This window comes from Oenanthe melanoleuca, chromosome 13 (genome assembly GCF_029582105.1).
Source record: "Oenanthe melanoleuca isolate GR-GAL-2019-014 chromosome 13, OMel1.0, whole genome shotgun sequence".
Lineage (NCBI taxonomy): Eukaryota > Metazoa > Chordata > Aves > Passeriformes > Muscicapidae > Oenanthe > Oenanthe melanoleuca.
Window position 1 is genome coordinate 15,217,585 of NC_079347.1, and position 24,383 is coordinate 15,241,967.

The 24,383-nt window shown below is 44.0% G+C and overlaps 1 protein-coding gene across 5 annotated transcripts in view; it reads left to right on the forward strand.

Moving 5' to 3' along the window:
• The window catches only part of LOC130258967 (rho GTPase-activating protein 7-like), a 48,696-nt gene that overhangs the window by 13,619 nt on the left and 10,694 nt on the right, over positions 1–24,383 (forward strand). The window contains exons 1-8 of one of the 5 annotated variants that reach the window (XM_056502740.1): positions 11,411–11,438; positions 11,479–11,490; positions 16,943–17,014; positions 18,428–18,509; positions 19,871–19,934; positions 21,117–22,459; positions 23,142–23,312; positions 24,031–24,190. In XM_056502740.1, the coding sequence (XP_056358715.1) occupies positions 11,426–11,438; positions 11,479–11,490; positions 16,943–17,014; positions 18,428–18,509; positions 19,871–19,934; positions 21,117–22,459; positions 23,142–23,312; positions 24,031–24,190 (1,917 nt within the window). In that variant the 5' untranslated portion in view covers positions 11,411–11,425. Of the gene's footprint in view, positions 1–11,359; positions 11,503–16,942; positions 17,015–18,427; positions 18,510–19,664; positions 19,935–21,116; positions 22,460–23,141; positions 23,313–24,030; positions 24,191–24,383 lie in introns of those variants that run through there. The other 4 variants (XM_056502739.1, XR_008841561.1, XM_056502741.1 and 1 more) reach the window with 4 other exon arrangements.

Consider the following 24,383-nt stretch of genomic DNA (forward strand, 5'->3'; position numbering starts at 1 on the left):
CTCTCTATTATCAGAGGTAAGGGCTATCTGAATGCCACAGTAGAAACTGCACAGCATTCCTGTGTCCAGCTGGAACCTGACAACAATAGTTATTCTTAAATGTGGGGAGACAAGGCAAAGCCTCCTGTCACAGAAATATGTGGCAGTGCTTTGTAGGCAAAGGTGAACGTCCCTAAATTTAGCAACACAGGAACTGCAGCACACACCTACCCATTCATTCTTGGAGGGTTTACACCTGCAGAAAAGGGCACATCCAGCCTCTGGCCTTGGCTGGAAGCTGGGTTCCTCCTTTGTGTGTAGCAGCAGCGTGTTGGGAAGGGTGTTTGCAATCCTTTCACTTCCCTGCCACTGACACACACAGGGATGGTGTCTTCTCTGCAAAAGAGATTTAGATCTTACTGAGGTAGCCTTGTAATATGCAAAATATTAGGTCAAGATGTTTTACAGAAAGTGAGAAATTGCTTTTCTGCAGGGCACAACTTACAGGTGTTCACGTGCACTGGCATCCTAATATTGACAGGAAAATGTGCTTTTCCTCTTAAGCCTTTTCCATGGGGAATGCATCCTTGACTTGTCACCTGGCCCATGTAGCTAATGTGTACCTTGTTCCTTCCAAACCATACTCTGCTCCAGCCTATGACATTCTTCCCAAGTAATGCTGTGGATACTTGGCAGGCAAAGGAAATGCATGTGAGTTTGTTACCAGTCTGACTTAGCCACTACTGCTTAAAAAAGGAGGTGAAGATTTGCAATGTGCTTCATACTCCTTGCCAGACCCCTTTCAAGACAATCTGTGGTGACCTGTCAGCTCCATGTCCTCTAATAGCCTACACACCAAGCCATCCAAGAAAAAAATGTTTGGCTCAATAAAGGGGCTGTGTTATGCCTGGACACACATAAGAATGGATACAGCCTCCATCACAGCTAGACTGGCACTAAGCTTTGCTCCTGTCTTAGGCAAGGACTGAGTGCTGCTGAAATCTGAAGTGAGCTAGAGCACATCAATGTCTTTTGATGTGAAGTGCTTTTATGAACAGGTTTTGGGTGCTTCAGTGTCAGTATTTCTATTTTGAACATCTTAGCAGCAATCTTCTTCAAATTCTGAATGTGTGAAATACTCTTCTTCGCTGAGTTTTGAAAATCTGTTATAGCCAAGTGGTAAAATAACCAACACAAAGGCTTTTAGGTTTTAAAACCAGGCTTTACTGGCCTTGCTCCTTTTTCAAAGCAGAAATTGATTATTAAATTGCTTTGCAGTATTGCTTAGATAGTGGGTCCTTTACACCCATCAGCTGAATAGTGGAGATCCTGTGGAGATGTTATGGAAGACACAGCCACATACCCTAAAGTTGCATTAAATTAGAACTAAAATCCAAACAGCTTTTTTCTTCACACTGCTGTATGACTGGAGACAGGAGTTAGTCTCCAGACTTGGGCTCACAGCCTTTCTCAGAGCCAGCAAAGGTTTGTTGGCCAGAATGGGTGCTGTCCTGCAAGAGAGGATCTGCAAGCCACCGAGAGATGTCACAGAGATGGAAGCACCAAAAACTGGACAGTGATGTCTTCAGCAGTGACTTTGGGCTCTATCTTACCCCCTAAAATCCAATCTCAACTAACCATGACCAGGCTGGGTGTCTCAGACAGTCTCACTGTGCACACCCAGCCGGGGTGCCGAACGCTCCGCGCCGCCTGCCAGGGGCTGTGCATGAGCTGTGTGAGCTGCAGGCCACTCAACAACTGCTGCAGGCTGTGCTCAGTGTGGGCCAGCCAGCTCGGGTACTCTTGACATTCCTGGATGTCTTCTAAACATGTAATGCTGATAGAAATGTTGTTTAAATATTTGTGAGTTATTTAAAAATAGTGCGTCAAGTAAGCAGCCTGGTGACGCCCGGCAGATCTCTGGCTGGGACAAGTGCCCCGATGGAGAAGGAGGAGGTCAGCAGCAGTTATGTACACAAGGCAGGCTCTGACGAGAGACACGCTGCATCCTCAAAGCCCAGGCACAAAGCCCCCGTGCATGGGGGTCCTGGGCAGGGAGCACAGTGCTGCTCCTGGCTGCAGCTCTCTCCATGCTCTGGCCCCTGCAGCTCCGTGCCTGGGGCAGGAGGTGCTGCCCCACCTCGGGTTCAGCCATGCCCTGGGTACCAGCACCTTGGGAAATGCTCTCTGGAGGGCAGGAAAACTGTGCCAGCATGTCCATCCCATTCCGAGCTGGATAAGCTCTCCTGATAGTGCCGCTGCTTGGTGCCCATCTGTACATTCAGAGAACGAAATTTTAGTAAGAAGGGATGAATTCTCCATTCAGCTGTGATTGAACTCTTTCAGTAGTTTCTTCTCAGCATTATCAGACAGAGCATTTTAGGTCAGTACAGGTGGGTGCTGGACAGAGTGGAAATCGATTCCTGTAATAGGCAAGAGAGCTGGACATTACCTATTTATTATGTTAAATATTTATTTCCAGAGCTCTAATATACTCCTAAAATATTTCAAAAGCTGATTTTATATGTCAACTTTATTCTCATCTTTCAGTAAACAATTATCATGCAGAGAATGAAGCAAGCTCCCGGGCACTGCTGAGATACACTGCAGTCTATTAAGGAGGCTAAGCCTACTACAGCAAATGAATCTGCTTTTATGTTGCCTTTAAATTGACTTGACATCAATTCCAGGCCTATTGTAAAAATGAGATAGATGATTAAAGCAACACTGTCATCTTTCCAAGGAAGTTCCACTTTTTAGAGCTGCTGCAAAGGAAATTATTTTTAAAGCACTCAGAATATTGACCTGTTTCTTGGCTCTTGTCACAATCCATGGAATGGCTGCAAGGGGAGCTCCTCTGTAGTTCCCTGACTAGACAGCACATCTTGTACATTCAGAAAATGGATTTGAAAGTTGCTACTGCAATTTTACACTTTGCCTCACAGATACTGACCTGCAGTTTCCTTTTTTTTCCCCCCTCCTCATTGGTGCTTTATTCTTGTTCCTTTCACATTTTCTTCTCATTTAAAGTGCCAGAGTGAAAAGCCAAAATGAGTTTCAGTTTCTCTGAGGCCCAGATACGAGCTGTGCTGCTTTTCAGATGAAAATGCTGCATATATTTATGGAATCTTTTGAGGCTACTTATAAAAATCTTTTGGCTGTTATTTCTCCCAACAACTGCATTTTCAGAAGTTTACCATGGTTTTAACATTAGTGATTCAAATGAAAATCTTAAGTATCTATCATAGAAATGAGCACATATAAAATCCCACAGAACTAGAACAGCAGTGTTTTCTGGGAGGGTCTCAAAAATTTAAAGTAATTATTTGCTAATGATAAATTTGAGCCAGGAAAAAAGCAAAGGGCATCAAATGTATCATAAAATCAGTCCATAATCTATAACAATTGATTTGGCTCAAATTGGCCACCATTACTTTTTCCTTCTCTGTTATTGTCACTTTCCTGGAAACAGGTTAATACTTGACAAATATCTTTGAAAATAGCTTCAGCTTATGGGGGGATGCAAACTGGACAAGGTCACTGTGGCATGAGTTGCTCATTCCAAACAGCAGAACTGTAGGTGAGATGGACTGGTCCCCAGTTATGCATCTAGATAAAATTATGGCTTTACAAATGCTTGAAAATAATGAAGTGAGGATGTGACCATGTGGAGAATTCAAGCTAGTATTTGTTAAATCTTTTTAATCATTATTCTATCAAAACCTAATTGCCTTTCAGTTTTTACTATTCTAATATTCAATTTCAATATTCAATATTCAATACTATTTCAATATTCAATTCAAGTAAATTGCCAACATTTCTGAAGTTTAGATATCCTTATGTATGTGAGCCAGCACACCTTTCTCTCTTGTCGTGAAGCCCTCCATGTTCCTTTGCATTGCTCACCCTGATGGCAATGCCACACCACTGGTTGTAGCAACAGGGAACAAAGTGACATGGACCCATTTGTGCATCCAAAGAAGATGATTTTATTGCAGAAATCACTCCCTTTAATCTCCATGGGATGTAACCAAAACTGAACAGAAGAAAGGCACCCACTGGACCCAAGGACTGCTCAGCTGCAGTGCTGCTGTCCGTGTGTCCTTCCACCCAATCAAGTTCTGCTCATAACTCCATATCCCACAACTCAGGACCACCAGTTCCCAAGCTCTTTATTTCTCTGGCATCTGTTTAGCTCAAAAGCAAGGAGTTCTTGGAAACACTCACAAACAAACCTGTTCTCAGGGGATTTCCAGGTCTGGCTGCAGGCACAGATAAACTCAGGATAGTCTTTGCTCTAGTATGGCATTTGCCTGTTGCTGTTTCCTGAGCTGTTAACATGTATTGTTAGAAACAGAAATTGTCTTTACATGCACAAAATTAATCTGCTAAAATTAGGAGGTACTGGTTTTGGATGATTGGCAAAAAATTGACCTGTCCAGCTGCTTTGATTATTGCTGGAATGAGCATCACTGCACCTTTGAAGAATATTCTGTCCAACCACTTTGTTCAACAGCAGAGATATAATGCAGATAGGAAGAAAGGAAAGCACAAGGTAGTGTTCTGTTTTTCTGGTCAGGCAAGAAGCTGCTGTTTTTCAAGAACCATGACTGAAAGAGGAGGCAGAGTTTGGATGCAGATCCCTTTTCACTCAGTCTTGGTTCACAGCAGTGTCACAGCAATGCCTGATCTCCAGAGGGAAGGGCTGAGCTGTCTGTCAGCCTGTGTTTCACATCTCCTCCTTAGCCAGGGATGGTGGCACACTGAATCTCTTGAGGAATTTTCCTTTGTGACATTGCTTCCCTACAAATCAAACTCAAACTCTTGGTGAAATGGTGGGGCTGCATCGGGGAAAAAAAAATAAATATATGTGTATATATGCATATATATGTGTATATATATATATATATATGTATATATGTGTGTGTGTGTGTATATATATATATAATAACCCTGTTGAGCAGTAGCAATGAGGGTTATGTTGAACTCCCATCCAGGCCACCACAAGCAGGCAGTGGGCAGAGAGCTGTGGAACAAGGCTTTGTGAATCAAAGCTAGATAAAATCTGTGGCTTCTTTGTGGGAGCAGTTGAAAGAAGATACTTTTCCATACAGTTCCACATATTACATAGAGGAACTTCATATATTTTCTGATGTTCTGTCTGCTCCCATGTGTTTGCCTGGCTCTCCCACATCATGTAATATCTTTAGCAATGACCACCACTGTCCAAGGCAGGACACTGTGTTCACTAGTGCCTGGGACACTTGCTGGTTATGCAGGGACTTACTCTTGGATTTGTTCCCCACATGAAAACCCTCAAGAGTTTCCTTCTAAGGAACATTAGTCTCAAAAATTTACTCTGGAGAATAGCAGATTCTATCTTGGCTTCTTTGCTTGAAAAACCATTTTGTCATTTCTGAAATTATGTTACTTTGATTAAAAAACAAGCATTACTGACAGTGCTTCTATGTGGTGCACAGAGGTAAGAGTTATCTATTCCCAAATATCTCAGGTCCAAATACAAGCAGGTGCAATCTAAAATCTTCCTCAGGACCATTTCAGCAGCTTATTCATTCCATCTGAAGGGCCTGCTATTGCTGGAGTGTAAATAAACCAAGCCCAAGTTCTGTTATGATTCTAGAAATGCATTTTAATGACAGAGATTGCAAAACATTTAGAGACAATACTGGGAGTAGGAAATGTAACAGATTACAAGCAACATTTTTTTTCCCTGCAACCTATGCAGAACTGCATTTTTAGGCTTCAGCAGTTAGATGTTGCCTTTAACTTGAACTTTTTTTGCAGTAAGCTTTTAACCCAGTTATATTTATCCAAAGCATTTTGGAAGAAAGAACTGAAAGAAAGGCTCCAAGGCTGCATTATCAATCAAGTGCCTTCCCTCCTTGGGAGGGTTTGCTTGTGAGCACAGATTTTGCTCTGTTCCTCAAGAACCTTGGCCAAGGCTCTGCAGGTTCAAGCTTTCATGTGGAGACTTCAGAAGTGTCAGTGGCTCTGCCTCCAATGTCACCTTTGCTTTCAAGTGGCTCTTGAGATAGGAGAAGAAGTTAAGTGATTGAGAAAATCCAAGTGCTTACTCTGCTCGTTTTTCTTGGCTGCCAGGGGGTCAGAGCTGTGATTTTGCTCTGGGTACCCTGTTCCCTGCACTAGTTAAACTCCTCCATGCTCTGTTCCTAGACATTGGACATAGATTTCCAGCTCCATGCACCCACTACATTTCTCCTGAGCTTTTTCATATTAAATGGTCTCTGTGAATCTATGAAACAGGAAGATATGTTTTTTCTTGCTGCATGCTGAAAGAATTCTTCAATTTGTTTAGTCTAACCCTAAAAGTTCCTGAGAAAATCCCCGGAATTCATCATGATAGCACAGTGTTTTCCTCTCTAAAATGCTTAACTTTTGACAACAGAAGACAAAAGTTAAATTCCAGCTTGAGATTTGACCTGCTCTAATGAGAAACAGATTACACAATTTTAATGGAAATTGGAGCATTGGAATTTAACAGAGGGAAGATCAAATCAATTGACACCTGCTGGCTGAGGCAAAGTTGCATTGTTTTCCAGGAGCAACAATTCCACAATATTTCCTTTCATAAAAACATTTAATTGTTGTGATTATCATAGGAGCAGGTAAACAGCCATACAAAGGGACTGACTTCTCAGGGGTACAGGAATAACAAGGACATTTTACATTTCCATTTTTAAAAAGAGTTTGTCTTTGAATCTCAGTTCTGGTATCTGATATTGGAAGGGAGAATTCTTCCTGGGTTTTATTTTGCACAGATTTCCAGAAGAGCTAAGTGAGGGTAGGGTGTGGGTAATTCCCTACCATTTTGTATTGTTGTGACCTTTTAGTTGAAGGCTGAGTTTAGAAAGGAAGATATTAAAATTAGAATTAATGATGACCTGATCCTGTTAGGAACCAAAAATCCATAGCAGCATTTTCTAGAGTTCAGCTCTGTGAAATTAAGCTTGAAAATGGGATAATGTGTTATCTGCTGCAGGTTTCACTGGAATGTCCCAGTGAAAGCAGCCAAGAAAAGTTCATTGGGAGGTGGAGAAAATAACACGAAAACCATTTGAAAGTTTTTAATAATGTTTTAAGGTTTTGATGGTGAAGTCTGGAAAATCAGATCTAAATGGTTTTGAATGACTACAGAAGGAAAAACCAAGAGAATGGTCTTTCTGTAATCTAAGAGCTTTTTGAGTGGCTTGGACCCAAACCATTTTATCTTGACTTTTATAGGAAAAAAACTGCTGTTAATTTCAGGGGTCCCTGAATGTGCTTATTTTCTCATACTTCTGTTCTCACACAGCTGCTTTCTGACAGGAAGACCAGAGTGGTAACAAGATGCTACTTCTATAATATGATGGGTTTATGTTTTGCTTCACCTCAACAGCACTTCAGCATATCCAAGGGTCTATATTTAACAATATTATTTTCCTCTTTTCAAAAAAGGTTTAAGACTTTATTCAGCTTACTCTTGTCACAAGAGAGGAAAAATAGTGACACAGTCTTTGTTTCTGCTTGCACATCTTTCTCCCTGCAATACATATATGTGCAGTTTGTCTAACTTCTCTTGCATCATAGATGATAAAGTTTCAGTCTTTGTCCCTGGAAAAATACCTTTCAACCAATGGATTTCTTTCTCAGGAATTTTTGGTTTTGTTAGCTTTTTTCCCCCTTAATTTCACCCAATTATTTTCAATTTTACATCCTTTTCTAGTGAGCTTATTAATTTTCTTCTTTCTAGCTGACAGTTATTCCCACCACTTTTAACATCCCCCTCTTTCAACTGTCTCAATGTATTGCCTGTATTTTGTTCTTCATTTTTCCTCCCCATTAATCTAACTTTTTAACTAATCAGTTGGCTTCTCTCTGAACAACTTGTTTCCATAGAAATATCTTTCTTGATGCCTCCTAGTATAGTCACAGCTGAAGTTAGTTTGCTTGATTTCCTATGTTAACTCAAGATCATCAGAGAAGAAAATAGAAAACAATTACTTTGGGATCTTACCAAAAGAAAGTTAGAAATTAAATATCACTCAGCTTTGATTCATGAAAAGTGTTAAGGGAAGTGGCAAAAGGGAGAGAGGGGAAGAAAGAAGTGAGCTGATCTTTTGTAAATGTATAGTAAGTATTCCAGTGACAGGAATTAAACTATGCAAGGAGCTCAGCTTTAATGCCAAGCTCCATTGCTTGACTGTCTGGAACAACTTCAGAGACTTGGGGGTTCTGCAGAGCTTGGGTTAAGCATGAGTGAGGGATTTAGCAGCAGCAGGCTCATTTCTAAAAACAATTAACTATGGTCTTGCAGTATTTGGTGAAGCTGTTTAAAATGACCCACTCTAGGATTGTTTCCAGCACATTTGAGTGAGGTGGGATGTGACTGGTGTGGGCAGAGTCCCTGCATGTGCTCACTACAGTCAGGGCATTGGCCAAAGCTTGGAAGGAAGCCCTTCAGAAAGGTTCTGGAGAGCCTTCAGTGGGGGTGAGTGATTTCAGAAAACAGGAAATCAAGTGACAATGACCATTTGGGGTAAAAGATCCCATTTTCCAGGCATCAGTCACAAACAGTGGCATAAGCTTTGGGGCTCTAGTAATATTGTGTTCTCCTTGGCAAGCTGCAGAGCTGGGAACTGAAAAGCCCAGGTGAGTAGAAAACATCTTCTTGTTGTCTTTCTCTCTGTCTTGGGAACCTCCACAAGCCCCACAAGCCATCAGCCAGGCAGATGGATGTGGAGGGTTTGACACACTCTGAAAATACCCAAAATGCCCCTTCTGAAGCTGAGACATCCTTATTCCAGACACCCTCTACTCCAGCATTAAGCTTCCTGTGTGAGGGCTGGATCTCCTCCAGTGAGAGGCAGATGCCAGGGTTCCCTGGGTTCCTTATCCTGTAGGATACCTGAAATGATCAATATGGAGGAATGTGATTCCTTCCTGGAAAACCTTCAAAAATTCTTCACTGAACACTGCACTGTACTGTGGGTCTTTTCACAACTGGTAACCCACACACTAGGGAGCTTGATGGCATTTTGCTGTTAAAGAGACAGAAAATGAGCATTTTAGGGTTATGTACTGTCCTCTCATGGGAAATGCCCAAAGGAAAATGGGTGGGAAAGAGAAACTGCATGCTCTGGTTGGAGCATTTCTATGGGATAGGAGCAGTCTACTGATGTTATCCTCAGATTTGAATGACACATTCTGTCTCCCTAATCCAAGCACATAGCTGCAAATTTAATCAGGGCAGGGTGTGGACTTTTTATATGGCTTTGGGTGGATCTGGCAAAAAGCATTTTCTTAGGTAATCATAGCTAATGTCATATATCACACTACCCTAATTTCTTTTGTATTTTGTCACCCAGTGCCAATATCAAACATCTTTTTCATTGTGCCATATAAATTGTCTGTTTAGGAAGCAATTGCACAAAAATAAATCACAGGTCTTTGCAAATTTTGCATTTGGTTGTTATACAGAAAACTAGTGATAATGAAACACACCCATAAATTAAACGTCATTAGGATATAATTCTCCTAAATGAGATTGGGAAAAAGAAGATTTCTTCATCTATAAGAATTTTTAATTTAATTTAAAAATTTTTTCTTATCCACTTCATTCAAGTTCTTATTTTTCCTGCTGTGTTTTAGGCACCAAACTCTAAGAGCCTAAACAGTGCAAGAAGTTGTTCTACAGAAATTGAGAGCCCAGTTTGGCTTCCTGGAGTGGTTCACAGAGTCTGAATCATCTTTCAACCTCTGTAAATTAACACAGCATCCCACCTTTCCATCTGCCCTATTGACCTGTGATGCCTGACAGTCTAGCAAATATAAATTATTAGGGATTTAAAATTCACTTCTAGTGAAATGATTTTAAACTTTTGATATGTTCTTCTGAGATCAGCCTACACACCACTCTGTACCTGCTGATGAATGTTCAGGCTGCAAAGACTGATCATGGTTTTTTATTAGATTTTGTACGGCATCATTAAAAGCAAAAAGTCAAATCATAGCAGCAATGAACTACAACAAACACAAAGAAGTCACGGCTGTTGCAGAGGTTGAAAAACATGCTAATATGATTTTAGCACCCAGATTCATTGCTCAACTGCATGTGAGCTTTTCAGACCACAAACACTTTTTAGTCTAGACTAAGTCCATATAAGCAAAATAAAAGCCCAGGTTCTGTCTGATCTATGAAAACCACTGTGGCAAGGGACATCACTATAAAACAACACTGCAAAACACCGTGAGGCTGGGTCACACTCGGTAGCTGGGCTGAGAGGTCGGTTTTGGGATGAATCCCAGCTCTGCTCTGTGCCCCCTCTGCTGCTGGGCACAGCATCTCCTTTGCAGGATGCAGCATTGGTCTGGTTTTTCTGTGCAGGGTAGAGGTAGCTCTGTGCAATAAAAAGAAAAAAAAAATAGCTGATTTTGTAAAACTTTGCCATTGGCAAAACTTTAAAGCGTGGAGGTAAGCCAGCAAGGGAACCAGGGGGTGTCGATTTGCCTTCATCTGAATGAGTGTGGGGCAGTGGGGCATAGCGGCTCTGAACGGCCAGGGACGGGCAGGGACGGGCAGGGATGGGCAGGGACAGACAGAGACACCCGGCAGGGATGGGCAGGGACAGGCAGGTATGGGCAGGGACAGGCAGGGACACCCGTCAGGGACGGGCAGGGATGGGCAGGGATGGGCAGGGACAGACAGAGACACCCGGCAGGGATGGGCAGGGACAGGCAGGTATGGGCAGGGACAGGCAGGGACAGACAGAGACACCCGGCAGGGACAGGCAGGGACACCTGGCAGGGATGGGCAGGGACGGGCAGGGACGGGCAGGGACAGGCAGGGACACCCGTCAGGGACAGGCAGGGACACCTGGCAGGGACGGGCAGGGACGGGCAGGGACAGGCAGGGATGGGCAGGGACACCTGGCAGGGATGGGCAGGGATGGGCAGGGACACCTGGCAGGGATGGGCAGGGATGGGCAGGGATGGGCAGGGACAGGCAGGGACGGGCAGGGACGGGCAGGGATGGGCAGGGACAGGCAGGGACACCCGTCAGGGACAGGCAGGGACACCTGGCAGGGATGGGCAGAGACAGACAGAGACACCCGGCAGGCACAGGCAGGGACCCGGGCCAGCCCTCCCGCGGCACGGGCGGCCCGAGCCGGGCACAGGCACAGGCACAGGCACAGGCACAGGCACAGGCACAGGCACAGGCACAGCACAGGCACAGGCACAGGCACAGCACAGGCAGCGGGGCTGTTCCGGGCTGTCCCGGGCTGTCCCGGGCTGTCCCGGGCGGGGCCGGGCTGGGCACAGGGAGGGGTGGCCGGGGAGGGCGGTCCCACCGCAGCGGAGCCGAGCGGGGAGCGGTGCTGGGGCAGATGACATCCCCGGGTGAGGATCAAAGTCTGTGCTGGGGCAGATGACATCCCCGGGTGAGGATCCAGTGGGTGCTGTGGCAGATGACATCCCCAGCTGAGGATCCAGGTGAGAATCCAGGTGGGTGCTGCTGTTTCCTAGCACTGCTTTGTTAGTGTGGCAGCAGCTCTCCAGCTGTCAATGCTTTGGATTGTGCTTTTCCAGTAGCTGCTGCTTTTGCTGATTTGTTGGATGCACTTGGAAAGTTCCAGGCAGACTGTCTGACTTTGTTGCATATCTTCAAATATCAGCAAGCTCCATCAGGGTAGGGTGACCCAGTAAAAGGTTGTCCACTGCCCTGGGCTCGGCAGGCTCAGCACAGCACAGCCTTAGCACGGCCAATAATCCAATTTGCTTTTAGATATAACCACTTACTGGGCAGTCTCTGTGGGGTTAAATAGTTCCTTAGACATAGATTGAACCTGTATTATGCACTGTGGTGTTATTGGCATTTTGTATATTTAAAGAAAGCCTAGTGCTACACAATGAAAGAGCACAGACAGTTCACTTGTTATGGGGTTTGTTACTTCTGTGCCATAGGTTTATTGATATTGGCTCCAGTGGCAGCAGGCAGTACCCTCCCTGCTACAATTCCTCCCAGGAATCTTGCATCAAGTGTTTCTCAATCATGTACAAGGGTCCTGTGAAAAAACACCCATAAGGAGCTTCTGCGTCAGAGAAATGTGGGATCTGTTCCCACTTCACAGTGAAGCAACATAGCTGGGGTTAGATTGCAGGGAGATAAATCCCCTCTCTCACCCCACTTACTTGGATAATCCAGTGTGGACTGGAAATTAGAGAGTTACACTCTCATTTCTGCTGAAGCTGATGTGAATTAGGTACTACTTTCCTCGAGCCCTGTGAAATTCCCATAGAGCAAACACTACCTTCTCTAACTTACTTGGAAGCAATTAAAAGATCAGCCAGCACTGACAAGCCAGTTAATGTGGTCTGCAAAGAAAATGCCTTTAAACTTCTCTGGGTCCCAGGAACCAGCAGGGGTGGCAAATGACAAGGACCCAAGTAAAGACCTTACTATCAGCTTGGGAGTCCTGGTAATCGGCTTGGGAGCTGATGCCAAGGAGCTGGATAAAGATGCAATTAAGGTTGCCACTGAGTTCTGGGATACATTGCAGTTCCCAGCTGTGATAACTGAAGAGTTGGCTGCAGTTCCAAAACACCAGCATGATAGTAAAGTAGGAATGAAAGGACAAATATCTTGGCCTTTTCATTTTCCAGACATTTATGTTCACTATCTGCATGGAGCCTAAATTATCCTGGCTAAATTCCAAGCTATAATCTCTGGTTTTTTTCCCCCCTCTTCCTTGAGTGGGTTAGTAAAGTACAATTAAGCTTTGATATTTTGCATTGCACAAGGGAAAACAGAATAAACATTTCCACTTCTTAATGATCCATCTTAGCTCTTGGAGAGTTTGACAGTTTTACAAGTCCCTGACTGCTTATCTTGGTCAGTGTAAACACCCTTCTTTGAAAGCATTGCATTTGAATCTTCAGCATGGAGCAGACATCAGGTTCCAACTCTCTTTTAAAGTAGAAGGATATAATGTAAATAAAAATAGTTATTAAAATTGTGTCACAGGTGAAATGCAGTGTTGAACGCCATCAGAAATCAGAGTTCTAGCACAGCAAATGCTTTTTTCACAGGGTGTGCATAAAATGAAATGCCTCATTAGCAGCTGTAAGTCACAGGGAAGTTACATCAATTCTTACAGCCATAGGAAGATGCACAAACCAGAAAGATGTGATGGGAAGCTCATGGTTTGATGTTAAAATGGAACTGAAAACCCCTTGTCACTTCCACCACTGCCAGCACAACCAGGAATGACAGGATCTGAGTGAGAGCGTGAAGGAGCTGCCAGTTCTCAGCCCAGGGCTCCTGAGCTGCAGGAAAATGAGTTTGGCATGTGGCTGCCCAGCCTGCATGGGCCCTGCTGGCTCCAGGTCTGGGGGCTGGGGGGTGGCAGCTGGGACTGTCAGTGATGGGAGGAGGCTGAGTGTTCCCCCCTGAGGCACACCAGGTGGGTTTTGAGGTGGGACCCTGGGCACCTGCTTGTCTGTGGCTGTTGAGGAGGATTACTGCCATTTAAAGGAAAAAAGTCTTCCTGTATAATGACAGAGATTGGGAAAGAGCAAAATCTTTGGATATTTTTGGATTATTTTCTGTTTTGCTATGGAGTGGTGCAATGAGCAGTCAAAGTGAGGAGTCAGTCCTACCCTCTGTTCTGTTCTCCTGTCTGCTGGGCATGTTGAGAAATCCTTTCTTTGACACAAGCACCACACTTGCACCCTACAGAAAAGGAGTAGTAACTAATGCAGGAATGCTGCAAACAGCAAGAAAACCTCTCCAACTGTTCTTCCTGCCATGGTTTTGGAAGGCATTCAGACTTAAATCTCTTTAACTAATGAAGTCCTGATCACCATGTGATTCCTACCTGTTGAAACTGGAAAACTATTTTGGATGGAAATAGAAGTAGTGCATCTACTGTTGATTTTTAAAATCTGTTTAAAATTTTCTTTGAAATAGACCCACAATTAGACAGCTCTGTGAAAAGTAATACAATTTGGTCAAGGTTTCACAGTCAGCTGAGCCCCCTGGCCTGGGCTGGCAGCTGCACATTCCCACAGCCCTCCCTGCATGCACCCACCAGTGCCCTTGGTACAAGGGCAGTGTACTTGCCCAAGTACAGTTGGACCTTCTTCTTCAGCTGAAGTTAGTGATCAGCTCATATTAAGGCTGACTTGCCTGTTTGATGTAGAGCTGTCAGTGGTTTTGGTTGCTGCCTCTGCCTTGTTGTTAGGAAGGTGCTGCTTCTTGTGAGGAAAACATCTGAGACAATGCCCAGATCTCAGTACTGATACTTTCTTTACTGCAAACAATCTGAACACTGCTGTTCATTCTGATGGGATTTAATTCCCACTGTAGGATCCAGGTACGTGAGGAGTGTGGGTCCTGCAGTCTGCAGGCAGGACACAGGGTTTTCAGCCCAGGTGGCTGCAGGAGGCTGTCCCAGCCCAGCTGGTGGAGGAGCTGGGGCTGCAGGGAGAAGGGAGCAGTGGGAAGGGCAGCCCATGCAGGGCAGTGTGCTGGGCTGGGGCACAGGCAGGACTCTGAGTGCTCTTTGCAGGGGAACTGGGCTGTGTTCAGCACAAAACGTACCTGTGGGACACAGTACAGAGGGTGCAGCAGGCACTGCTGTGCTCTGAGTTGTTTCTCATAAACATCTGGTAGTAACCTACCACCTGTAGCCCATGGGGAAATAGCTGGCTTGGCATGGAAAACTTGCTGGCAGCCTCTAACCCAGGAATATTAAGCTTTGCAGATTTTTTTTTTCATCTGCTTAATTATGAAATCAGTTCAGGAGAGGGTGGTGACACATTGAGGTTGTTCTGCTATTTCAGTTGTGCAGATAGCACCCAAAAGATGTTAAAAAGTTGTCATCCTCTTGTCTAGACCGGTCTTGCTCCAAGCCCTGTTCAGCCTGGCCTTGAACATTTCCAGGGATGGGGCAGCCACAGCTTCTCTGGGCAACCTGTGCCAGGGCCTCCCCACCCTCCCAGAGAAGAATTTCTTCCTAATATCTAATCCAAACATGCTCTGTGATTGTGCAAAGGTATGTAAAAAGGCCTGAAGATTTACCTCAGCAAAGAAAATTCCCCCAGCTCCTCTGTCCATGTTCTGTGGAAGAGGCCACCTGTGTCACAATGCTGTTATATTTTCAGTCATATTCGTTGAAAATATCCTTGCTAGGTGCAAAATACTTTCCTGTCATATTTTTCTGTTCTTTTTTCATCACTTTTCATGGCTTGGTTTGGTCTAAAAATGGAGTTGTGCTTTTAATGTGTTGGGAACTAGGGAAGCTTCAGCCCCTAGAGAGTCCCTGTCTGAGCTCAGGATTGCTGAGCACAGGCTCTGGATGAGGTCTGGAATGAGGGCAGCTACAGTTTCTCCACAGCTGAGATGCCTGAGTGAATCTGTTGGGTTTTTCTAAATGAAAATCACTTTGTCTTTGTGAAGACTTTTGGTGTTAGACTGATCATCCTCTTGGCTCTTTTCTACAAATAGCTTTTCTTTGCAGTTTTTGCTCTGTGAATACGCTTGTCTTTTATTGTCTCCAGTAAATGCCGTGTTGTGGTAAAGATTATGATAAATTATGGCACTAAGTATAGCAATAAATATAGGCATAGTGTATATAGGCTGTTGTAGAAGAAATTAGTTTCTGTTCTGCAGTGTGGAAAAAGGAAGAGATTCATGCATCTATTTTGTGTAAAAATATCCCAGTCTTCCTGTGCTACCATTTTATTCTCAGATAAAAAAGCCACAGTTTTGTCCAGGGAAGCCTCTGTTAGAATGGCATTGTCCAATTTGATTAGGTGATAATGGAAGCTATTTTAAGTTTTAATGTAGAAAAATAAAATCAGGGAAGTTATGTGATATTTTTGGTTAGTGTCTAATTGTACTGATGACTTACAATTGAGAAGTCTGAGCAAAGCAAGCAGTGAATTTGAATAGATATGTGTGTGAAGTGCCTTGGAATCCTAATCTAAGTGTACGTGTAAAGAAAATAGTTTTAAGGAACAGCTCTGTTCCTCTGGCCTGTCATGCTGCACTTTAAGGTACTTTTAAAATATTTCTCTCTACTGAGCGTGCTGGATTTTAAGGTAGCCCAAAAATGTTCCTTTCAAAGAAGTCTTTGCCTTAGGCTGGTGTCTGGTGTAACACAAGCTGGGGTGCACGCAGACCTACAGAAACTGCATTTGAGAATCCTCTCCTCTTCCACAGGCATTCCCAGTTTGGCAGAGATTAGAGACTGAGGGCAGGTACTCATGCTGACCTGCTTGTGTTTCTGGGGAGTCTGGTGTGTGATTCTGTGAGGCTGTATCCTGCTCTGCCTCTGTGGGAATGTTTCAGTGCTGTCACAAAGCGAGCAGCTCGTTCCTGGCAGCTGCAGTGGCTGCCAAGCTGCGTAGGTAGTTGGCAAGGAAATAAATATTGATAGACCCTAGCAACAGGTACTCCTGAGAACTCTGGTTCTGGGAATGCTTAGGCTGTGTCCAGTGTTATTAAAGTTGTGAGAGCATTTTAAGTTTATTTATAGGGTTTGTTTGTGTCTTATCACCATCTCTCAGCGCTGGAATGCACGAGCAGGCTTTGCCGTGAGGGCACAGATGTGTGTCCCACACCCTGCTCTGGTCACTCCTTGGGACTTGCAGCAGATGCTCCACTGCCCCCAGCTCAGGGACAGCTGATTTACCCCTGTGTGACATCCCAAGTATGTGTTCAAATCTGTTCTCTCCTGTGTTAGCTTATCTCTGCTATTGTGGAATGGCTATTGCAGAGCTGTGTGCATGGAAGTGCATTGGATACAAGAATGCATTCCTCTTTTGCAATATCCTAAAAAAAATTAACAGACAAGATTCTCAGAGAGTGTGCCAGGTGAAATGAGCTTATCACTGACTCTGGTGAGCACTGTCCATGAACAATTGTGTGTTGTCATTGCAGAAATTGAAGCCAGAGAAGCCTGCGACTGGCTGAGAGCTGCTGGATTTCCCCAGTATGCTCAGCTGTTTGAAGGTATGATCACAAAGACTTGCCAAGCAGCTGACACTGAATTCGAGTGGAATTGTTCACATAAATAATATATTTCAGAACCTGACACTTTTGATGGAAGCATTTCCAAATTCTGTTATGTCTGCACGCAAACCTGTAGAAAAGTAGTGACCTGGTGTGTTCTCTTGCAGAAGGGACATCTCAGCAGGGACTCACTAGAATTCTATAAAGGATCAAATCTTCCCTGGTTTTCTTTTCCTATTGTTAGACTGTAGCTCAGTCAAATTTCTGCTTTTGTTATTTTGAGTTGCTTATAATTTTTTCAGGCTCTTTTTCTTGGAGTACTAGAAGTGATGTTTCCAACCTCTGATTGCAACCAAAACTCCTCTGAGGCTCTCCAGCCTGTGATCTGAGTGAGATTGCTTTATTGGTGTTTTGAAAAAGAATGTTGGAAAAAATCATCTTGCAATCATAAGTGTTCAGAAGAAATATTCAGCAGCAGCCAGCCAGTCAAAAATGCAATTTCAGCATGTTTTCATGTTAAAACTACAAAGAGTGCTTATTTCTTGGGAGGAGGTATGGATTTGTTGAGAACTTGTATAATTTTTGAGGCCACACTTGTGCATATACTTTAAAACTTCTTCTTTAAAATAAGGTTTTTGTTACAAACATTGAAAGTAACAAAAGTTAATATATTCTTAAGAAAGATTTTATCAAAGAACTACAGCTAAAAGAACAACATTAACTGCTCTCATTCCCACCTCCCCTGGTCCCTGCAAAATTGAAAATTTTAAGTCAAGCCCATAGAGCTGGGTTTGAAGGCTGGAAATGCTTCCTGTCTGCCTACAGCAGATTTTATTCTATAAGCTGTTTGTTGGAAATGTGCATTGCCATGCTTCTGAGAAATTAATCTCCTGCATTACCTTGCTGCTTATGCAGTGTCTTGACCCGGCTAGGAAAATTGAGCTTACAAAATAAGTTAAGAAAATACATGTAGACCTCAGTGGTTCCCTCATGTGCAAGGCTAAATCTCAGGAGCTGAAGCTGAACTCTTCAGCTTCCAGCCCAGTGTGATGAGTCAGGCTGCCTAGAGCTCAGAGAGTGCTGCATTGCACCTCACCATGGCACAGGCTCATGTAAAACAATCCCAGCTTTATTCTGTAGGAGGTGCAGAGAACCAAAGCAAATCTAAAGGTTATTTTGCTTTTCTTGTCTATGGCCAAGCTCCTGGAAATGCAGAAGAGCATGTCCACCTGTAGGAACAGCAGCAAGCAGATCCCTGCATTTATTCTCCCACTTGTCCTAAGGAAAAATGCTTGCATGAATGTACAGCTATAGAAATAAAGTAGTTTCATTTCACCTATGATAAATAAGTTGCAAAATTGAAAGTCTTTACAATTACAGCTCAAATTTCAGATTCAACTTCTTTGTTCACAGATATGCAGTTTCCCATTGATGTAAAAACTGTGAGGAGAGATCATGAATTTTTAGATGGAGATGCAATTGAATCACTGTTCAGGTAAACATTAATCATGAATCATCTTTGGTACCTCCAGGCCCCACAGTTATTTGTTATTCACCTTCTCATGCCTCTGTTTTTGTCAGAGACTAACAAAGTCACCAAACCTGTGACTGAAGGAAATCACTTAAGCACATAGTTTAGTGCCACTGAAGTTGGTTGTTTTAGGAATTTAAAGGTAAAGTAAGCACATGTCTGCACTTCCTCTTTAGCCAAGCTCTCAGGGGTGTTACACTGAGCATTAAATATTTTTTTTGTAATGTGAAATGTCTGCAAGCTGGTTAAAAATAACCAGTTCCCTGCAAGCATGACAGGCTGTTCTCTAGGATCACATGTAATGGAGTACAGGAATTTCCTCCAACTTCTGTTCCAGCAGATAGACAGAAAAAAATTATCTGCATGAGATCTGTTCTGTTTTCCTGAATATTTTTTGGGGTGAGAAGCAAAGGTATTGGTTTGAAGTTATTGCTTTGCCACAGCTGTTCAGAGCACACAAGTGGACCTGCACTGTCAGTGCCAAGCCAGACTCACTGCCCTGTGGAATTTCCCCATGGAAGAGTGCCAGGGCAGTGTGAGGCTTCTGCTTCAATTGGTGCTGCAGTTACTGAAGCCATCTCATTATGAGACTGTTCAGCAGAGTTTCTTTAGCAGAAAAGATGATTCCTAACACCTAGGGCACTGGAAAGTTCCTCTCCTGGTGAAGTGTTCTGGTCCTTTTCTGTGCTGTCAGGTCACCTGAATTCCAGCTCTGCCTGCCTGTACCAGAACACCAAGAGGGGCTGCTCACACACACATCTCCAAAGCACAGCAGATATTAGAGAACTTGGGGAATATTTTGTTTTTTGGTATCACTTCTGTCCTGAGTGTTCCTTGGAGATTCAGTGTGCCTCCTGTTGATGCCACCTGTTGTTTGACAATTAAGTGATTGACTAGTTTGGGACCTTATTGATTCCACAAGCTTTAATTAAAATGATAGATAGCACAGTCCTTCCAGGGATACAGGTTAATGTCTTGGTTTTTAATTTTTTTTCAAGAAGCCCACACAGAGTTTCATTTATTTTCAAAATCTTAAATCAATACGATGTTTTTCACAATCATGAAAGCTAATAATATGATTTTTTAAATTAAATGATTGATTATGGTTGTCTTCTTTAGTCTTAAGATGGCAGAACTGGAAGTGTGAACATTCTGGTGTTGTTATTGGTGCTGGTTTTGGGGATCACTGTATGGGAGCCTCTAGCAGAATGCCAGTCTTTGACAACAGTGAAGACTTCATGGTAGATCAACTAGTTTGGTGCATGTTTGTTTTCAAGAAATAAAACAGTTGAAATTTAAAACTCCTGTTTTTTCTCAAACCCTAGAAGGTTGAACACATTGAACAAGTATGCATCAATGAAAGTGGAAATAAGCCGTGATAGGAAACGGGTATGTCTGTAACACAGTTCCTGTTCTAATTAAAGATGTGTTTAGCATTGTATCAAACACCTGGGTCTAAAAGCACATGAAGGATTAGCAATTTCTGAACATTCCTTTCTATTCCTTTTATATTCCATCCCACAAAGCTCTGCTGTTTGCATTTTATGTTGAGAAGACGTAGGGATGGAGATTGCAACTATATAATGTCTGAAACTTTGCAAGGTAGGTTAGGGTTGGCTTTTGCAACACTTTTAAAATTTCATTTGACATGTTACTATCCAACAGTTGCCCCAAATCCCCATTTCAACGTGGCTGTCATTGCCTTCCGAAGTAGTTTCCCACCTTATTTAGGTGCTGAAAGTGAAAGTTCACTCCTGCTGGCTAAACAAAGACATGAGAAGGGCAATCCAAATGTTCAGCCAATACAAGCTGGGTAGTTTTAGCTGTGCTGCCTTTGTGCTCTGCTGCTGCAGCTGAATCAGAGTGGTAGCCACAGCTTGGCTGGGCAGCACAAGTCTGTGAAGCCTCTGAGCCCCCGTGGATTAACTGCAGGGCTAGTAGAAAATAATGCCATTTCCTGGAAAAAGGTCTGGGTTTTGGAGAGTTCTGCTCTTTGGTTAGGGCAGAATGAGGCAAGAGAGCCCACAGAGAAGAGACAGGTGGCTCCCATCTCGCTGATGTCTCACTGTCCCTCAGAATGGGGACAATCCAGCAAAGGGACACCTGGTGCAGCTGGCAAGGGAGGCTGAGGGCTCCAAAAAGGTGCCACACACACTGATGCTGCTGTAATCCCACAGCTAAACACTACCTGAAAATGGATGAATTTTGGTCACAGAAGTGTGAGTGTTTGATTTGTTTGACTTTAGGAATGACAGTAAACCCAATACAATTATCTTTCAAAACCCCTGGATTTGCCACAAAACAGGACTTTTCACCCTTAGATCAAATCTGTCACCTTTTCCTGTGGTAAATTTCCCAGATTTGTCAGCATGCTTGGGCATCACTTGTCAGTTCTTTCAACTAACTTAGGGCAGATCTTCAGTGACTGAATGGTCACATTTCCCTATGTTGGTCTTGGGGGTTTTGGAGGTTGGCAGAAAATTTAAGTCTCCTTGTTAAACTGTTTTTTTGTAATTTAAAATTTGCCAAACTTTTCCCTTGAACTGGTTTTGTTTGTTTCCTCCTCCTAAGAGTGACGACTCTGAGGATGATGAGCCTTGTGCAATAAGTGACAGATGGGCTTATGAGAGGTGCAGCCAGCGCTGGTCTCGCATTGACAGCCTGCCAGCTTTTCCAGCAGAGGAAGGTGCTGCTGCCTCCACCCCAGGCAGCCCAGTACTGAAGATCATCAACAGCCAGGACAGTGTCTTTCTGGATCGTGGTGAGAAGCATGATGTGTCCTCAATTCACAGCACCAGCAGTGCTGACAGTGACATTGCTAACTCCCAAAAACCTTTTGAAGATGTGGAAAACAGCACGAGTTCCTCAAGGTGTTCCTCAGTTAAGGTGCCTTCACTGGACTCTGCTTTTAGTTGTTCTCCTCCCCCCAGTGAATTTTTAAATATCACTAGTGAGGAGAAGCTTTTGGATAAGTCACCATCTAAAAAGAGGAAGAGCCTTCTAAAGAAAATGGAGAAGCTGCACTTAAGGAGCTGCAATTTAAGGAGTGGTCAGACAAAGGCCAGACCCATAATAAGTGAACCTGTTCTTCTGGAAGGACTTAATGAAGAAAAGATGAAGATGCTGAACTGTGTAAATATTTCTGACCTCTCTGGCATCCAAACAAAGAACAATTCTTCCTTTTCTCCCCAGAGCTGCAATAGCAGCAATCAGTCTGTAAATAGCAGCACAGGGAGCACTCCAAGTCCTGTTATAAAACCAGGCAGCCCCTGTGAAGGAAGGGGGATGTATGCAGAGCACATGGACTCCAGTAAGCTGGGCAATGATCTATCCCAGCAAAACCTAAAAAATGACATGACATTACAAAAGAACCAGATGTTTCACATCCCACAAGGCCATAAACCTGGCACCTTCCCCACAGTACTTACAGACAGCTCCCTGTCTCCAGCAGACAGCTCTGTCAGCTGGAGAACTGGGAGTTTCCACGGGTGCAGGAGGAGCCAGAGCAGCAGCGGTTCCAAGGATGCCAGAGCCCCCAGGAGCCCCCAGTCAGGCAGAGACAACAGGCTGAGTGTGTATGACAACCTGCCCAGCAGTGACCTGCTGAGCCTGCAGGCAGCACCAGCCGGGGACGACGATGTCTTTTCAGAGCTGAACAGCGTCATCGCAGATGTCAATGGTCTCAAAAAGCTGGTTGATCAGTGGACAGAGAAGTTCTCAGATGATGGGGATCCTGACTTTGCCAGTGACTTGACCTCTTTGTATCCACCCTCCCCTAAAGAAAGCTCTCTTGGAACAGAGGGCGCAGAAGATCAGGCAGCAGGGGAGGCTGAGGGAGAGAGCAGCTGTGGCCTGGGCAAGGACATTGGTTCTGCAGACCTGGCATACATCACAGACTCTAAAAAGACCAACAGGTCAGCCATCATTGGGTTTGCCTTTGGTTCTCTCCACTCAAAATATAATTGATTTGCCAGAAAAAAGTATTCTAAAGTCTTTCCTAGGTAGCAGGGTCTGCCCTGCTGCTGGCAGGTGCCACTCCACAGGTACCAATATCTGACCTCTGCTGAAAGTAGGACACTCATAGTCTGCATGTGCACTCAGGCATTGGGATCAGAGATACTGGTGAAAGCCAGGGAAAAAGCAGCTTGGGTTTTCTCAGGCTGCTCAAAGGAAAACAGGAGAGAAATAATTAATAACACAGCTAGCACCTGCTGTTGTGCACAGAGGAGTACATGGGAAACGTGATGCTTTGGTCAAAGCATGTTTACAAGAGGTGTTACCTTCCTTGCACCAATGAAATTACTTCTATCCTCAGTTCCACAATCTAGTCTATAAAAGTGTGCTTGTTTCTTTAATAAAGGCTTTTGCCTTTTGCTTCTTTTCTGCCTCATGGAGGAAGCCATGTTGCTATATTTTTTCACTCCATCCTATCTCAATAGCAGCAGTTTGCATTGCCAGTATTGCTCCTGGATGGGAAGTACCTTATTTAAGTGCAACTAACTGCAGGTCATTTAGAGTCCTGGGTGCTTCACAGATGCAGGTAGAAAACAGGGATGGTGGAAACAGTCCTAAGCTTAAACCATATTTATCCTGTAGGCATGGGAAGCAAGAGTGGTGTGTGGAAGAGAGTGTGAACCTGGAAAGCCTTTCCCTCCAGACTGAAGGCCAGTCAGCTGCCCAGCTGGCCCGCACACAAAAGCTGGCACTGTTGAAACTCACAGCTTTAATGGACAGATATTCCCCTTCCAGTAAGCAGGGCTGGAACTGGTAAGTTGTCTGATACTAAAGCAACCTGAGCTGGAAAGAGAGGAGTTGATGTAAGCATGTGAATTTCCTTGCCTGCCTACATTGCACATGTTCAAGATGAAGAATTTCATCCTGTTAAATTGCCAGCAGCTTCATGGTTGTTTCCATGGCTCCAGGATTTCCTCTGCTCTGGGCTGTACTTTGACCCCACACTGCTGGTCATGCTGTTACTGATTTTAAGGCACATCATAGTTTCTCTTTAAATCTGCCCAAGATTTAAATCTGCAGGGCTTTTTCAGAGAACCATCCCAGGGACTGTGGGACCTGAGGTGAGAGTTGGCTGGACTGAGAATCCAGCCCTCCAGTACTGTGTCTGTTTGAACTAAACCAGTGACAAATTCAGACACTTCAGAAGACTTAGATACATCAGTCAGCATTTTGTGATAGGGAGTTAGTACTTGAATACAGAAAGAATGGAAAAACCTTCAGTGGCGTAGAGGGATGGAATGTATTTCCCATGAGGATGCTTTATTAAAGTTAATTTCAGCAATGAAATGAGGAAGTCATCCCTGTAATTGCCTTTGCTGATTTTCTCTCCCTTCTGATGCTGTGTGTACAGGTACATGGCAGAATTTGGGGTTGTGACAAGGTGCAGCTCTGCCCTGTCTGATGAGTGTAAAGCAGCAGGTGGAATGTGCTGGATACCTAGTAAGCTGCATCTACTGGTTTTCATTTCCAGGACCATACCAAAGTTCATTAAAAAACCAAAAGCCTCAGACTACAAGGACAAAAATGTGTTTGGGGTTCCTTTGCTTCTGAATGTGCAGCGAACAAGCCACCCCCTGCCCAATGGCATCCTGCAAGCCCTGGAGTATCTGAGAAGTCACTTTCTTGACCAGGTATGAACTGCAGGCAGCCCAGAGCAGCTCTGGGCCATGAACAGACCTGCTCCAGGGAACCAGATTCTCTTTCATACTTTTTGAAGGACTTTTTGCCCCCTAAGGCTCTCAATAGGCTGAAAGGTACAGATCTGAGCAGGTGGCCTGTGAGGAAATACCACTGTTGATTCCCTCTGGGAATACCTTAAGCCCT